The sequence below is a fragment of the Trichechus manatus genome, unplaced genomic scaffold (genome assembly GCF_000243295.1).
Source record: "Trichechus manatus latirostris isolate Lorelei unplaced genomic scaffold, TriManLat1.0 scaffold00031, whole genome shotgun sequence".
In the NCBI taxonomy this organism is placed as follows: Eukaryota; Metazoa; Chordata; class Mammalia; order Sirenia; family Trichechidae; genus Trichechus; species Trichechus manatus.
Window position 1 is genome coordinate 824,463 of NW_004443967.1, and position 17,598 is coordinate 842,060.

The 17,598-nt window shown below is 48.2% G+C and overlaps 1 protein-coding gene across 2 annotated transcripts in view; it reads left to right on the forward strand.

The window, feature by feature from the left end:
- Positions 1-5,811: 5,811 nt before the first annotated feature.
- MXI1 (MAX interactor 1, dimerization protein) overlaps positions 5,812-17,598 on the forward strand; it is a 97,552-nt gene continuing 85,765 nt past the window's right edge. Inside the window, exon 1 of one of the 2 annotated variants that reach the window (XM_004374837.3) lies at positions 5,812-6,473. In XM_004374837.3, coding sequence (XP_004374894.1) covers positions 6,200-6,473 — 274 coding nt within the window. In that variant the 5' untranslated portion in view covers positions 5,812-6,199. Of the gene's footprint in view, positions 6,474-14,177; positions 14,665-17,598 lie in introns of those variants that run through there. The other variant, XM_023729925.1, reaches the window with a different exon arrangement.

Below are 17,598 nucleotides of genomic sequence, written 5' to 3' on the forward strand. Positions count from 1 at the left end.
TTAATAAAAATGAGGGAGATGAACAAATGATGCTTTTTGGAACGGGAGGAGAGGTTGACTCTTTGCCAGTGGAACCTTCTTTTAATAGGAAAGGACACTGAGGCCTCCGATGGCGAGACAAAATTACACAGTTTTGAGGGAGCTCTGGAGGTGCTGGGCTGCTAACTGAAAGGTCAGCAGTTTGAATCTACCAGGAGCTCTGGGAGAGAAAAGACCTGGTGATCTGCTCCCGTACAGCCGTCGAGTAGATTCCAACTCATAGTGACCCTATAGGAGAGAGAACTGCCTCCATAGGGTTTCCAAGGCTGTACATCTTTACAGAAGCAGACTGCCGCCAGAGTGGCTAGTGGGTTCGAACTGCAGATGTTTGGGTTAACAGCTGAGTGCTTAACCACTGTGCAACCATGGGTCCTTCCCTTAAAGATCATAGCCTAGAAAACTCTATGGTGCAATTCTACTCTGTCATATGGGGTTGCTATGAATCGGAATCGACTTGACAGCACTCAACGACACAGTTGTGTAGCTAGCCCAAAATTTTGGTCTTCTAACTCTTGCTCCCATCTTTCCATTGTTTTTGTTTTCCCTGAAAATCTGCAGAGTCTTCTAGTCTAATAATACCCTGACATGGGCACTGCACTTTACAGTTTCCAAAGTTCCTTCGTATATACCCATTCAGCAAGGCAAGCATTGTTCTTCCCACTTTGTGGAAGGGAACACTGAGGCTCTGAGAGGTTAAGTGACTAACACAACTTCAGCCAGCTAATAAACAAGAAGAAGACCCTTTGCCACCTACTGACTACCTTTCCTTTCCATCTCCTGATGCCTGACATTTCACCATTAGAATTTCATTCCTTTAGCTTAAGGCCTAGCCATTTTTAATTCCAAACGCCACTAGGAAGGATCATATTTAAGTTATTGTCAGTCATTGATACCTTAATGTATCTGAATTTAGAATCTTTTGCTGAATTAATTGTAAAAAAAATATGGAGTTGTTAAAGAAACTGGGGACCTGAAGGGCTGAGAAGACACCCTACGGTGGGGAGATATGAAAAAATAAGCTTCACATGATCACCAGTTTGATCTTAGGCCACTGACTTCATTGCCTGGTGATTTTTGAAAATTCTCCATCAGAGGCATCTTATTACAGAGAAGACCCATCTTGCAACCAGATCTGTATACTGGTAAGGACGGGGAAAGGGCAGGCGAGCCTCTGCACTTTTTGGTAAGGGAACCTCAACCATCTGGCTCAATGGAATTCTGGCTTCTCCACAGAGACAGCATTTAGATATTTAAACTTTAATGTGAGTGACTCAGGAATAACTTTGCAGACCGTGTCAAATGCCTCTTGCCACACTGGCATAAAGAAGCCACAGAAGGCCAGCATCAAGGCTCTGGCCAGGCAGGAAAGGGCATTCATTCCTGCAATCCTCCTGACCTGAGCCAGTTTTGTGCCACATGTGTGCTATACTAGGTACAAGCTGCCAGGGATGCCAGGCAGGTGAGGCATGCTAGCTGCCTTTGATGAGCTCATAGTCTAATGAACCCTGTAGTACTGAATATTGGATGGGAGAAGCCCAGGAGTTGGCTGAGCCAGGAAGGGCTGGGTGGCCTCAGAGGTCCAGGAGAAGAGAGGCAGAGTCCAGGAGAGCAGAGGTAATGCCCCAGGAACAGGTGATACCTGGATAGCTCCAATGTTAGGGCGAAGGCTACTTATCCTCTGCCCAGGACTATACCCACTAGTGAATGCAGGAATGGGGGTGAGGGCAGGAGGGGTGGCTAGATGAGGCCTGGTCAGTCCTTTTCAGGTTGCATGAGGAGCTAGTGGGAGAGGCAGGGTCCCACTCTTCTCCAAGTTCCTGCCATTCTACTGTGTCTTACAGTCCCTAACCCTCTATTCCTGGGCTTTCCTGGGAGCCTCTCCTCCCTTCTGACAGATGAAGGCAAGATGAAAGGCCCAAGGGGAGGAGGCTCTGAGCCAGCTCCTCAGCTCATTACTGGACAATTCCTTTCCAAAGGGAAAGGTGCCCTGGAAAAGCTTGGCTAGGAAACTCTGGGATCAGGACTCAGGTGACAATGCAGCGGACAGAAGATCTCTTGATGGGGTTTACCGAGCCTGACTACAAAGACCATGGAGCAAAGAGCAGGGAAGAACCTGACCTGCTATGCTGGCAAGGTCCAGGAAGACGCTAGAGGTTGGGGAGGTGGACTTAAGCTGGTGAAGGAGGAAGAACACGGTTAAGGAGCCCAGGAAAACCAAAATGATTCATGTCAGAGGGAAGAGCATCCCATCTGAATGCAAGTGGCAACTCTTCTATTGCCTTCTTAGTAATTAACCAGCCTCTGTGTACATAAAGACATAATTATAGGCAAAACAACTCCTTTGATGTAAGAGTATAGAATGGGGGTAATGAAGGGGCAAATAAAAGGGAGAACAATCCTGCTTTAATATGCAAACAAAGTCAATGGAAAAATATTACCAAACAAGCAAATAAGCCAAAAAAGAAGGAGAAGGTTGGGAAAGCAAGACCTAGGCTGAGAGGACACTGAAGGTAATCTTGGGCATTCCAGAGGCATCGTGGCTGGCCTCACTGGGCAATTCTCGTCAATACCTTTCTTTCAAAGGGCTAAAATGTTCTTATCAGTGTGGCTGCCTTCTCATCCCTTACCTGTTCTCTGTCACCTCTGCAGAAATCCTCAGAAAGTTTCCAAAGAGGCCTATTTCCTTCTGGAGTCAAAGCCCCGGAGAAAGTGAGGTGCAAAGGGTTTGAATGGCTCCCCCCTGGGAAGCAAAGCTAATCAGGAATGGAGCTGAGCTTGTAACCCAGCATCCTGGATGCCTGTCGGGTGATATAACCCCTGAAACACCATGCTCTCTGTTGGGGCCAACTTTATTAGAGAAATCTGTTAATTGAGGGGAGGGGGAGGAGAAGAAAGCAATGCGATGCTAATATGATTTAACACTTGATGGGCTCTGAAAAAAATCAGGAAAGGGCTTCAGGCTTTATCTTGGCACATTCATCATTCCACATACGTGTTACTGCAACGAATATATGCAACTAAACTGTATGCGGGACCTGAGGGCACAATAGCACAGACTTTGTGAAACAAAAAGGCGTTTCTCCTGCCTCCACTGTGTCTCTTGTGGTGCCATTGTCTGATGCTAAGAACTCACATAATAACAAAAAACAATGACCCTATGATGGGAGGAAAACTTGATTTGGCACCAGCAGTGATGTTTTCCATGGGAATGATGGGGGGCGGGGGGACTGCGGCTGTGGGAATAGTGCAAATCAGCACTTTTTTGTAGATTTTCTTCAAGCCATTGTTTATTTTGGCTTTGGTTAGATCTGTGGCCCAGCTTGAAGATTCCCACTGGGCTTTCTGAGGCTCACGGACCTATGAGAGATAGAAAAGGGATAAATAAATAATTATAAAACATGCTACCCCCGCCCCGGCACTCCTGTGTAGGGGTGTGCCTGTTTTGGTGGGTGTGTGTATGTATACATGTGGGTTTGCAGTACTGTATATGTGCACGTCTGGCCCGTGCGTCCTCCATGGGATTAAAGAGACCGCAAGCTTTTTTCCCGGGTTTAGCTGGTTCATTGTCTCACTGTCATCTTTCATTTGGCGCAAGGAAGGCCAGGCCTGTTTCACACCTTTCCAGTTTCTGCAAAATGGCATTGGATAGAGTTTGTTTGCAACTGCATACAGGAGGCCTGCCTAAGTCCTTAGACATTTATTAAAAACAAAAAACAAAACAAAACAAAAACCCATTACTATCGAGTGGATGCTGACAGAGTAGAACAGCCCCATATGGTTTCCAAGGAGCGGCTGGTGGATTCGAACTGCTGTCCTTTTGGTTAGGAGCCTGAGCTGTTAAAATTTATAGACCTTCAAAAATTAATAACTCAGGTTGTGGTTCTAATAGAAACAAAATAAGTAATTGTTTTGATATTAGAAGCCTAACTTTTATCTCACACCTCTTAGGAGCTTCTATTCTCCCCTAGCCAAAGGATGCAGAGATCAACCGTGTAAAATTTGTCACAGTATGGAAAATGAGCAGAGAATATATGTTGTTATGTTGTTGTTTTGTGCCGTCGAGTCCATTTTCAGCTCATAGTGGCCCCATGTGACAGAGTAGAACTGGCCTATAGGGTTTCCTAGGCTGTAATCTTTACAGAAGCAGATTGCCAGGTCTTTCTTCCTTCCCATGGGTGGGTAGTATGATTATATTATGGTCCCAAATATGAATACATTCGCTTTAAAATGCCAGTTACTGGTTCCTGTCATTTCAGCAGTAGGTTATTATATTTTAAAAGTGCACAAAGATTTTCTTGAGGCTCTGGGTGTGTGTGTGTATGTATACATACTCTGTAAGTTTAGTGTTTTACAAAGAAATGTACTTTCTCTCCTTATTTCTAGAAGTTCCCAATTCCAGTAAGAGTCTTTATGACAAATACATATGAAGCCCAGAGTTTTGAAATAGTTTGTTCCAGTTTGAAACTTTGCTGAGAATTTTCGTTTTAATTTCTAACAAGTTCCAAGGCAATGCTAATGCTGCTGGTTAGGGACCAATTCTGAGAGCCTCTAGTAGAGCAGTGATTCTTAAAATTTATTATACATAAGAATCACCTGGGGATCTTGTCAAACTGTAGATTCTGATTCAGTATATCTGTGATGAAATGCAAATTCTCAGCAGGGGTTCGAAGCACTTCTGTGCAGGGTGGCTGCCTTGAACAACTCCAGGGGCAGCATTCCCTGTGTCCTCTATGTAAATGGTTTCACTGGAGGACATCTCCAGGTGCCTTGCAAGGTAGCTATATTTAGATGGACTTGTAGGGATGTTTTCCAAGGAAGTGCAGAACGTCTTGCTTTCTGCATCTTGTTACCCCCTTAGGTGCAAGTTATATCAGAATAGGGGACCCAGGCTCTTGGCTGGGTCTGGACTGGAAGGAACGATCTTACTATGGGCCAGGCAGTATGGTAAGTGCAGATATGATTTAATTGCACAAGAATCTTATCAAAGGTCTCACAAATGTGGAAACTTAGGTTGAGAGGTTAGGGCACTTGCCCAAGCTCAGACAGTCTGTGTGCAGCAGAGCTGGGACTAGAATCCATCTCTGTGGCATTCCAGAGCAGCTCCCAACTATTCCCCTGACTCCAAAAACGCCCCCCACCCCACCCCCGGGCTGGAAGCATCCACGGTTGCTATAGACCCTGACTGGGTGACAGCAACAGCAGTGAAAACAGGGGGAGGGGTCTTCAGAGCTAAAAGATGGAATTCAGATGGGGGGGGACGTCCCTGGGCTGACACTTCTGCCTCTCTGTCAAATAAAAGGGAGCCAGGTGTGGAGGCCCCCTACTGCAAGCTTTGCACAGCTGGACCAAGGCTGGGAGGGGGAGTGTGGAGAGAGATGCTTACATCTCCTCCCCTTCCTGGAAAATAACTTTGCATCTGAAGGGTTAAAGAAAGGGCAAGTAAATCTGTAACCGGATTTGGGCGACCTGGGGATTTCATGGGCTATGTGACAGTGCATGCTATCCTGGTGTGTGTGTGTGTGTTTGTGTGTGTGAAGTGTGTATCTTGGGGGAAGGAGCTTCAGGTTACATATAAATGGTTTCATTTTTCCCATTTGAATTGGGCTTTTATCTTTAAAAAATAATCATAGTAGCTACCATTATTGAGGACCTTCTATGTACCAGGCATTGTGCTGGACACTTTACGAGGTATTATTTTTATGTGAAGGGAAAAAAAAAATCTTAGTAGTTTGTTTTTATCCAGGTGTATTCAAAGGCATCGAATATTTTTTTCCATTCCGATTAAAATGTACCGTGGTAAGATTTTGGGGAGAGGAGGCGGGGGTGGGGTGCAGGGGCCTGCAGGAGGCGGTCTCTGCCTCGCCTGTCTCCACCTTTTATTTTGACCGGTCCGATGCCGGCGGGCTCGCACTAGGACCCAGGCGCCAGAGCGCCTCTGTCTGTCCTGTAGGTTCATTCAATCTCCCATACACACAGACCCACAGCGAGCCTGACACACTCACACACACACAACTGCACGCAGCGAGGCTCGGGAAGTCAGGCCAGCTCCTCGCCCCGGCGCTTCCTCGGCTCCAGACGGCGGGGTCTCCCGGGGGCTTCGCGCTCGAGCGGGCCGCTCAGCCCGGGGAGAGGACGAGCTCGGCGGACCCCCTGTCCCTCCATGGGCAAACGCGGGCGGCCGCGCAAGGAGGCGCGTTGCGAGAGCTCCGGACCGGACCCCTCCGCGCCCCCGGCCGTGCCCCCGGCCTCGGCAGCGCCCCAGCCCCCGGCCCAGCCCGACGAGCCCGCCGGTGCCAAACCCAGGTGCCCCTTCTCGGACATCTTCAACACCAGCGAGAACTCGATGGAGAAGCACATCAACACTTTTCTGCAGAACGTGCAGATTCTGCTCGAGGCCGCCAGTTACCTGGAGCAGATCGAGAAAGAAAACAAAAGTAAGTTTGGGGATTCTCTCAGCGCCCGGCTTTTTCTTCCTCGCCGACTTGCGCGACCCCTGTCGCTTGCTCAGCCCGCACCCCCTCCCCCCAACACACACACATCCAGCAGCCCTCGGCAGTAAAGCCGATGACACGGGAGAAAGGACACGCACGCACAAAGCTGCTAAAGATGTAACAAAGACGAACGGGGGAGAGGGGGTTCTGTCGGTGCGTCCGTCTGTCAGTCTCCCCGGGACTGGCAGGATGGCCCGGCCAAGGAGCGGGGAAGTGTTGTTGTTTGCTGACAACTGAGCGAGAGCTCATCTCTTCGAGGTTGCCTTTCTTCCTTTTTTTCCCCCGGAGCCTTCTCGGGCAGACAAGTGTTGTTTTTCTGTCGCTCCTTCCTGGGTAGGGTGGGGATTCAGAAGCTGAAAGTTGGAAACCGTGGGGAGAGCTCAGCCGTGGCAGAAAGAAAACACACATACACACACTATAACAATAACAACCACCACCACCACACAACCCTGCACCGCGTGGGCTCGGGCTGGCCCGGGCTCTGTCTCTCGCTCCTGTCTACTTCGCTTTTTCTTCCCCTCGCGGAGCATGGCTGGGCTCAGGCCGTCGCATCCACGGACACAGTCCCTCTACGCCTCCGTTGCCCTGGGGTGCCATCACCCCCACCCAAAGAAAAATGTTTAGGCCGGCGAGGCCAGACAGCGCCAACAGCTCGACTGGGACCTGCTGTCCTGCGCCCGGGAAACTTGGCGAGGGGGACACGGCTAGAAGGAAACTTTGGGATCCTGCAGGGAACAATAGTTGGTGGAAAAGGTGTAGGCTGTTGTGTGCGGTTTCATTATTTTCCGGGAGACGGCTCCAGAGTGAACGCGCAGGGCGAGGAAGGCAAACGCCTTCCTGATCGATTTCTACCGCCACCCCTCGCCCCCATTCAAGTGGAGAGCGATGCTTTGGTGGGGGGTGCTGGGAGCCCCACCCCAGCCTGGCCTCCTTTTTGTGTGTGTTTGTTTCTTTTTTGCTCCTGCCAGCCGGGTCCCCCAGCCCTCCCCTGACAGCCGACTCAGCGCCCTAACGCGGGCACGCGTGTGCGGGCGTCTCCAGCACGGTCCTCACAATAATAGCTGCGAGGAGGGGGATGGAGTCGAGGCAAACAGACCAACAAATAGGAGAAACCTGGGCTGTGTTACTGTGTTCGAACAAGTAGGAGACCAGAGAGAAAAAAAAATCCTATTGCAACATGTCAGATCTTGGAACACCCCCCCCCCCGAAAAAAAGAACACAACAATAGCAACAACCCGCAAACACACAAAAACACCTTCGCTGACCGACACCCCCAGCCTCCAGGATTAAAGTAACGGTATGTTGGCAGGCATTTGTGCAGACACTGGAAGGCAAAAACAAGGATTTTTGCTGGGCTGGCGGCGGTTCTTTTCTTTCTCTTCTCGCCTGTTTTCCCGGAGTGCCTGGTTTGCGAGCGAGGCGCGTCGTAGGCTCTGTAGCCGCACGGCTGTGGATTATTCACGGCGGGGGGTGAGGGGGTGCATTCGTCCCGAGGGTAGCTTCTGAAAAACTGGTGGGGAGCTGGGTGAGGACGTGGTTTTGTTTGGTGTGTTTGCTTTTGTTGGCTGGGGGAAGGGCGCGATTTCTTTAGCTACCCCCTGTTCTCCCGCGTCTGTCCCGTGGCGCCGGCTCTGGCGGGGGGTGCAGCCAAGAGGGCACCTTGGCAGTGTGTGGCGAGCCTGGTCTGCCCCCCCGCCCCCCACGAGGTGTACTGAGGGAGCAGCCCGAGCTTCCTCTGCGTCCCGCAGACAATCGGAGATCTCCACCCCACCCCACCCCGGCCGCCGCCACCTCCTTGTTTACCCCGTGCCGGGGCTCCGGCGTGGCCACCAGTCACGTAAGCAGAGGGCCGGGTGCGTCGGGCAGGGCTGCCCCGCGGCGACGGAGCTGGGCTCCTGGGTCCGGGAAAGCCGGGGCGGGGTGGGGGTGGGGGCGTCCTCCCGGACCCTCTCCCGAGACGTCCTCGCTGCAAGCCAGCCGGCCCCGCAGAGGGGCTCCGGCGCCCCAGCCAAAGTCAACTTCGTGTGCGTAATCAGCCCTCAGACCCCCTCCTGCAGCCGGCTCCCCGCGGGAGTATTTTTAGCTCTCTAGCCTCTTTTCGCAGCCGCTGTTTGGCTCTGCTTGACAAGATGCCAACGGCCCCCAGATTTCCCCAAGCGCGTAGGGCGCTGTGCCGTGCCCAGCTCGGCTGGGCGACCGCGCTCCAGGCCCTCGTCACCTCCCCAACAGCTCACGCAGGCGGGGGACTCTTCAGCAAACTCCTTGCGACCATCTCCGGGCCTTGCATTACCACCCCCCGCCCCTGCAAACAGGAGCAGCCCACCGATTTCTTCTCCCCACTTTCTGCCTCCCTCCCTGGTCTGGGTCTCCAGGACGGGAAACGCGGGCCCTACATCTGCCTCGTTTTATTAGGGGCGCTTCTCGCGGTGGCGGCGCTCGCCGTTGTTTTCTGCTCCTCGCACACAATGCCCGCGCGTCACGGCGGCCCGCGTGTGCACAGCAATAACGCGAGTCAAGGGGCGGGTCGTGCGTGCGCCGGGCTCGGGCACTGCGGGTCGCTCTGCGCGCGCGGAGCTTGTTTTGCTCCAGAGCCCTGCTTTTCGAAACGCTTACATCATTCAGTGGCTGGGGGAGGGAGAGGGATCTGGGCGTTCCGATAGGATTCCAGCATTGCCGAGGTTCCTGGTTTTGGGAAGGAAACAGGGACCCTAGCTATTTAACTGTTATAATTAGAGACGGCGCCTCAGGTTTTGTTTGCTGTGCAAGTTTTTTAGGTCACTACTGCAAAGGGCATTGCCGGCCGGCTCAGGTGCACAACCTTTCTGCCTTCATTTCAGCCAGTTCCCCTGTGATCACTTGATCTCAGTTTCTCCGCCTCCTCCTCCTCCCCCTCCCAGCTAGAGACACATGGTTTCCACATGGAGACAAACTTCTTTCCTCTGACTGGACTTGACCTAGCTGCGTCGTTCAGCCAATCGGCAGCTTCAGCATCCTATGACGTCACGGGTTGCTGAGGCCGAATGCTCGGGGGTGGGGCCAGGAGGCGAGCCAGGAAATCTCTGGGAGCTGTAGTGCAGCCAGCTGGTCCAGTCTTTTCTTAAAGGGACGCTCTTCTCCTCGGAGACGGGTGACGGTCCTCGAGTCTCCATTTCCGGCTCTGTGAGACCTTCCCGACATGCACCGATAGACCCTAGTCACGAGTTCACACGTTTCGTTTTTACTGTTGTTTGCAAAGTACTTACTTGGCAGGAGCTTGTCTTATTTTCCAATGTAGCCAGAACTGCTTTTCATTGCCGGGTTGAGGTTTCCGTACTAGGAGTGCTTACCAAGTTTTGGCCACAGTGCTGAGTTATTTCCAGTAGATAGGGTAAGTTTTCTTGGGGGAGGGGGCTCAAATTAAGTCACCCAGTATTGACTGCCTGCTCTGCGCGAGGCACGGGATTTCCCTAGGAAAAGGCGGAAGGTTTCCACCTTGTACAGTCCCCGGAAATTTCAACAGATGTGAATCTAAGAATCTCAAATTGAAGGCCTCTAGAAATATTAATCACGGAGACTGTGATCTTACTGTCACAAATTCAGAAATTATATGTAAATACCCATCATCACCTGTACACATTCGGAGTTCAATGGAGGGGGTGGCACTTTAGGACTGACTCCTAATTAGAAAAAGATTTAGTCCTTGTTTTGGAAAAGGTTAAAGCTGAAAGAGAAAAAGATTCACAAAGGAATGCTGACGTGCATAAAAGCATGTTGGCAGACCAGTGGCAGCTATAATAGGAGGCAAGGTCTGGGGGAGAGAAACGGCCTTCCCAATGTTTGGAGAGAGTGGCTGTGGAGACAACATAGGGTAGAAGGAGGATTAGATGGGAGTAAAAAGACCTGGGTTGCTCTCTGGAGTGGATTACCTGAGTTTGAGGGTGGGGTGTTTTGCTAAGGGCATGGACAGGCCAAGAGGCAGCCTCTTCCTCCTGGAGGAGGAAGCCTGATGCATGCTGTCATTTGGCCCCATCCTGCCTTCCTGACTTAATCTCCTTTGCTCTGCCATGAAACCTCTGCTCCTGTCCAGCAAGTCCACGGGCAAGCAGACCTCACAGTCACACCTCTGTGCTTGACTAAGACTCTTCAGTCAGTCTGGAATGCTCTCATTCTCTACTTGCTTGGGCTTATCTGCATCCTATGCAGCCTTTAAGACCTAGGTCAATTCCCACCTCCTCCAGGAAGCTTCCCCGGGTTATTTCAGCCCCTTCCGACTACTCCTTAAGTCTGAGTAGTTGAAAGAATGAAAGCTTTGTAGTCACACAGAGCAGGGCCCAAATTCCCACTCCACTGTTTACTGACTATGTGACCTTGGGCACAAGTTATCTAACCCCTAGGTTCCATTTATTTATTTATTTATTTGTAGGGGGAAAAAAAAAAAGCACCAGCCTCACGTCATTGCTGAACGACTAAATAAGGTACTGCATTTAAACATTTAAAGAATCTAGAATATAGTAGTTGGTGCTCAATAAATACTAATTTCTCTGGGCTTTGATAATCAGAACCATGCAAGTCTCTACTTGCTTCCTGTGCATTAGCTTTATTCTCACAGAGAGATTATAGGCATCTTAAGGGTGGGGATCAGCTACAGTATTTTGGTATATGTCATCATTGCATATAGAAGACATTTAATATTAATTGCTTGATTGGTTGAATTTATCATTTACTGGCTATGGCACGGCAATCAGGTTTAGAGGCCAGGGGATTCATGACAGACTTTCTGCAGACTTGGAAGAGAGTTGAAAATATTGATCTCCTTCAAGGGGTCTGAGGGGTCAATGGCATCACTTAGAGGGGTGCGGACCACACCAGGTGACACTGTCAGAGGGGGTGACACCAAAATGACTGTCTATAAAATTTTTGTGCAGTGTTTCAGCAGACATTTATTATTTTTTTATAAAAATATCCTTGTAGTTAGTTGTAACAACAGAAACATTTTTTGTAAGCCCAGCTTTCATGTATCAATATACCTACAAGGCTAAAAATCTGTTGCGGTCGAGTCAGTTCCGACTCATAGAGACCCTATAGGACAGAGCAGAACTGCCCCGTAGGGTTTTCAAGGAGCAACTGGTATATTCAAACTGCTGACCTTTTGGTTAGCAGCCAAGCTCTTAACCACTGTACCATCAGGGCTCCGTTACAAGGCTAAAACTCTATGCTAATTTACTTTTTGAACCTTCTAATGTGTTCTGGTCAGAGCTGTCATTATTCCCCAATTATAATGATGCTTCGAATCACATAGTTTCGTCTGCACAAGCTACAAGCAGGCACTGTTGCTGTTGTTCTTGTAGTTGCTGATTTTGTCAAAATTTCTGTTGTTTTAGCTACAATATTGTGGTAGTTAGCATTTGTGAGCCTATATCAGTAACTGTTTTGAGAATGAAGTAGTAATTAAAGGAAAAGAAGGAGAAAAATTAAAAAAGGTTTCTGCTCAGTTACTAATAATGTTATAATTAATAATGTTGTAATTCAATGTAGAAAGATTTCACAAAACAATTTTGCTGTTAGTATTTATATAATTTAACAAATATTACATTTAAGCAATTTACAACTATATTTATCACATATTATTCTATGATTAAAATTGATCATAAACACTACTAAAGATTCTGTTGGTCTGGTATGGGAGGAGGTCCATGGGGGGGGTGACACCATAAGCTACCACACTGGGTGACACTAACCCTAGTGACGCCACTGTCGGGGGTCTCTTCATAATCAACACAGACTGCCCTCAGACTGTAAGACCATGGTCTGCAGGGAGATGGTGGGTCAGGCCGGGGGAGTTGAAACTGCATACTGTCACTAGCTAGGACCCTGAGAACGAATCAGTTACTGGCTTAGAAGGTAGGGGATAGGGCCACTTATGCCAAAATTGAGGGCTTTGATGGCAGCTAATGAGAGGCCCTGGTGGCACAATAGTTAAGCACTCAGCTGCTAACCGAAAGGTTGGCGGTTCGAACCTGCCCAGTGGCTCCGCAGGAAAAGGACCTGGTGATCTGCTTCTGTAAAGATTACAGCCAAGAAAACTCTATGGGAGCAGTTCTACTCTGTCACATAGGGTTGGTATGAGTCAAAATTGACTTGATGGCACCCAACTATGTTCAAGTAAGTCACATTTCTACATGGCAGGCATCTCATCAATTCATTCACTCATTCCACAAATATTTATTGAGCATCTACCATGCGCAATTGCTTTTTTTGTGAAAACTTGGTGGGTTGACTTATGGTGGGGATGGGTGGGGTATTTGTTTTTGGTGGGGTTGTGTGAAGAGCATTCTTAAATCTGGTTCTTACTTCCTCTGTATCCTAAGTTATGCTTTCCAGAGTCAATTAACTTTTTTTTTTTTTCAGTTTTAAATATGATCTCTGCGCATTAGTAAATGCCAAATGCAGACTTTTTAGGATATAATTGTGGCATTTAGAGTCCCAGAGTTCCTAGGGAGAAGGTGTCCTATGGAGGGGACTCAGGGAAAGGGAGCAGGGTTTTGGGGAGTTAAAGAAGCTGAATTGAGCTATTCCTGGTTTAGGTGGAAAAAGGAGGCTCCACCAGCCACCCAGGCAAAACAACAACTGCTCACCTACCTTCCCTCTCTGACCAAGACACTGTCCCATTGACACACCCAGAAATGTGGCTTTTCATCTGGAGATGGCTTGGCAAAAGTCTGGAGGTGAAACAGAGGGAAATGGAGAGGGTAATTGCATGCTATCGATACTAGCTATCATTTACTGAGTGCTGCTATATGCCAAATACGGGGCTAAGCATGCGTTATCTCTGCCAGCCTTCACAAAACCCAATGACTTAGACAATTTTACTACCCCCGTTGTACGGAAGGGGTAACTGAGGAGCAGGGATATGGGGCAACTTGCCAAACGTCACATGGTTAGTAAGCAGCAGATCTGAGTTTTGAACCTAGACCTCTGATTCCAGAGCCTGCAGTCTTAACCATTTACATATGTACTCATTTTACAGCCAAGGAATGAAGTCCAGAAAGGTGAAATGACTTGCTCAAGGTCACCCAGCAACCGGAAGCAGAGCTGGTATTTGAAACACCCTGTTGACTGTCTAAGGTGGTGTCTTCCTGCACATAGCCTGCTTAGAAAAGGTTTAGAAGTGAGGCTGGAGACAAAAGAGCCAACCAGAGAGGGTTTTTTGTTTTTGTTTTTTCAGAGTTGTTCAACTTTTCTGGCCCTAACTCAAGTCTAGGGCTCCTAGGAAACCCCACCCCCACCCCCTGCTGCCTTTCCCAAGTCTGTCCTCTGGACATATTAGAGGACTTGGGCCTCTTGCTGTGGTACTGGGGCCAACAGCAGGTTCATCAAAAGCCGGGTCTTTTGCCTTTTTTTTTTTTTTTTTTTTTTAAATAAAAAAAGCCTGGCCCTGCAGAAAGAATTGGCCACAAAGATTTGCATCAGTCATTGTGGCTTGTTCTGTTTTAGATCCCCCTGCCTCCCCATCCCCCCCAGTCTGCCCTACCACCACCACCTTCTATAAATACAGTTGGATAAATATTGATTTAAACTGGGTTTCTGGAGGAGAAGCACATGCTTGCCCTGGCCTGGTCTTCACTTAGATACCACCAGTATGTCAGGCCTGACACACCTAACCCCAACAGCTCTGGTTTCCAAATGACCTGTTTTCGGGAGGTGAGTTGTGGTTTTGTGGTTTCTGAGTTAAAAAAAAATAATAAGAAAAAGAAGTAATAAAGCAACAACCCAACAAGAAATGGGAATCTTCTTGCAGAATGAAGAAAGCAATTTTCAGCAGGCAGAAGTAGGGGAGGTTTATAGTAGCCTGGCTTTCTGAACCATTCTCTTCCCTTTTCCATTCTTACTCTCCATTTTGGGTTTTTTGTTTTTGTTTTTAAAGGAGACAGGTGATTCAACAGTGTCAGGGCCAGAAGGAGCCCCAGAGGTGACACACAGCAGCCATCATCCTCACTATACAGATGGGGAAGCTGAGGCCCAGAGAGGGACAGTGGCCTGCCCAAGATGACAGACACAGCAGAGGCAGAACCAGGTCCTTCTGGACTGCATTCTCTTCCGCTTGATGTGAGAATGGGTCCCAGGCAGATCCCCAAACTCGGCTTTTGTTTTACAGGTCAGGTGCTCATAAAGTCAGCAATTCTCAAATGTGGTTTACTGAATCCCAGGGTGTGTCTGGCTATTGCAAAGGTCATTGCAACATGCTCAATTGTCTTTCAAAATGAAGCTAATTTGAATTTTCCATACTTAGAAAACTATTTTCTTTTACATTTGGGGAAAAGAAAGCACCAGAAGGCTGTGACAGGGATGGCTGGCTGCCCAAGCCTTAACCGAGGAGGAGGAATTCAAGTCTTCACAGAGGGGCCTCTTTCTGGGGGTGGAGGGTGGAGCTCTGGGCTCACACCGGAGAGAGGCTTCAAGTCCCCAGGGACAGACACCTGCTCTCTGGCTCTTCTGCTAAACTTAAGGGAAGCAATTGTCTTTGATATCATTGTCCCTGAGTGGCCCAGCCAGAAGTGTTAAAGCTGTCAACAGCTGACTTGATCTCTCTGGCCAAAAATAATGGGCATTTGCCATGACCATCCTGAGCTAGAGGCTATGGTGGGCCCTTTGCTTATGAAGCGTTTTGAAAGTTCAGGTGACTCTTGCTTTCAGCAATAGGTCTCCAGGAAATATATGTAAACAGAATCCCTTTTTAAAATTTAACCTAGAGGAACTCTCGTGAAAGGACCCTTTTGGCAAATGCTTTTGTAAAATGTGGAATTATGTCTCACGGCATAATTGTCTCTAAATTTGTTCTGTGAGTTTGTTCATTCATTTGTTCATTAAAGTGATATTTAAGGAGCACATACTTGCTCTATGCCAGGCCCTGTGCTAGTCTCTGGAGATATATATAGTTCGTGCCCTCATGGAGTATATACTTTATTCCAGTGCTGCTGCTGTTGTAGGCCGTTGAGTTGATTTCAACTCATAGCAACCCTATAGGACAGAGCAGAACTGCCCCATAGGGCTTCCTAGGCTGTAATCTTTATGGAAGCAGATCACCAGGTCTTTTCTCCTGTGGAGCAGCTGGTGGGTTCGAACTGCACACCTTTTGGTTAGCAGCCTAGCACTAGTGCTAGGTTTTGAAAATTCAGTTGTCTTAATGTGAACTCCCAAAATGTGGGATTGCTTCTGACTTGGGCTTTGTATCTTTGGCTCTAGCCATCCTTAGACAGAACAGATACTTAACCTGAGCTTCCAAAAGAGGTAGTTCCTCCCCACAACCCTCCATGTTTAAAATTCTTTGTGTTTTTTTATTTGTGCTTATAACGTCTACGGATCTAACTCTTTTTTTTTTTTTTTTTATGGCCTAAGTTTAGGAAACCAAATACCATGTAAGCAGCCTTGTAAACAAACACATTCCACTCTCAGTTCTTTGCAGATAGGGGCTTCTGCACTTGGAGGATTGTCTACACCAGTCTTCCCACCAAGCTCAGTCTCCATAAACTATGCCCTTGCCCACATACTTCTAATATCCAGCTCCAGTGTCTGCTAAAAAAACCAAAACCAGTTGCCATCGAGTCAATTCTGACTCATGGCGACCCCATGTCTGTTAGAGTAAAACTGTGCTCCATAAAGTTTTCACGGCTAATTTTGGAAGTAGATCACCAGGCCTTTCTTCCAAGATGCCTCTGGATGGACTTGAAACTCTAACCTTATGGTTAGCAGCCAAACACTTTAACCACGCAGGGCCTCCTCCATTGTCTGCTAAGAATAGTCAAACACAGAAAAACTAGAAAGATAAACACTGCCCTGAGGGAGAAGGGGATTGGGAAATTCAAGCTAAAGCCAATAATAGGGGATTTGGATTACCTACTATTTGAGATAGTTTATTCTGTATTTTTATTGCCATTAGCAAGAATACTTGAATAAAGATGACTTGGGACGACTTGGGACTAGGCAGGCTATAGTACTAAAATGGATGGCATGCTGAGGGATGCTCTGATTCCAACCATGGGTGGCAGGGGGGACCTATTGTGGACTTTATTTTTACTTCTGCAGGGGCCCAGAACTACCTTTGGGGTCACCATGTCATCTCCCTTTCACCTCCACCACAGCCTGACCATCCCTACCATATTTCTTGACTTTCAAGACTCCGAGTGCCTTGCATACAACCTTCTTTCATTCATTCCGCCAGCTGAAGTTTAGCTCAACCCAACAAATAATTTTTAAAATCTGCAGGAGCCAAGCACTGTGCTTGGTGCTTCCAAAGTGAAATATGCATGTTCTTCAGTTTCAGTTCTATATTCTACTTCAAATAATAGACAAATAGAGACCAATGAGCAATCGTTGTCTGTCTTCTGGAGTCTGGTAACTTGTCCCCAAGAAGGCTGCTGATAAGTGCAATGTCTTTTCTGTTTTCCAAAGGAATAGTTATATTGGTCCCCTTTTATTGAACATTTACTGTGGGCCAGTACAGTGCTAAGTGCTTTACATAGCTTTGCTTATTAAATCCTCACAGTCTTCCAATAGGAAGGTACTATAATTATTCTCGGAGTCCCTGGGTAGTGCAACTGGTTAATGCACTGCACTGGTAACTAAAAGGCTGGAGGTTCCAGTCCACCCAGAAGTGTCTCAGAAGAAAGGCCTGGCAATCTACTTCCAAAGAATCAGCCATTGAAAACCCTATGTAGCACAGTTCTACTCCGACACACACACATGGGATCTCTAAGAGTCAGAACTGATTCGACGGCAACTGGTTTTATAACTATCCTCATTTTATAGATGAGCAAAGTGGAATATCAGCAAGGCTGACTAACTTTTCCAAGGCTGCATACTAACAAATTGGGGAGCTGAGACTCAAACCCAGGTTTTCCTGCCCTCCCAGGGAGACCCTAGGGCTCTTGGAGAAGCCTCAGAGAGCAAGAAGTTAGCAAGAGGCAAGAAATGGAATCTGTAATGTTTGAAGTCCAGGCTGAGGGTGCTGCCTCCCTGGAGGGACTTCAGTTTCTCCCCACTCATCCTGGGGCGGAGCTGGGGTGGGGGACCAAAACCTTCCTGGGCTTTT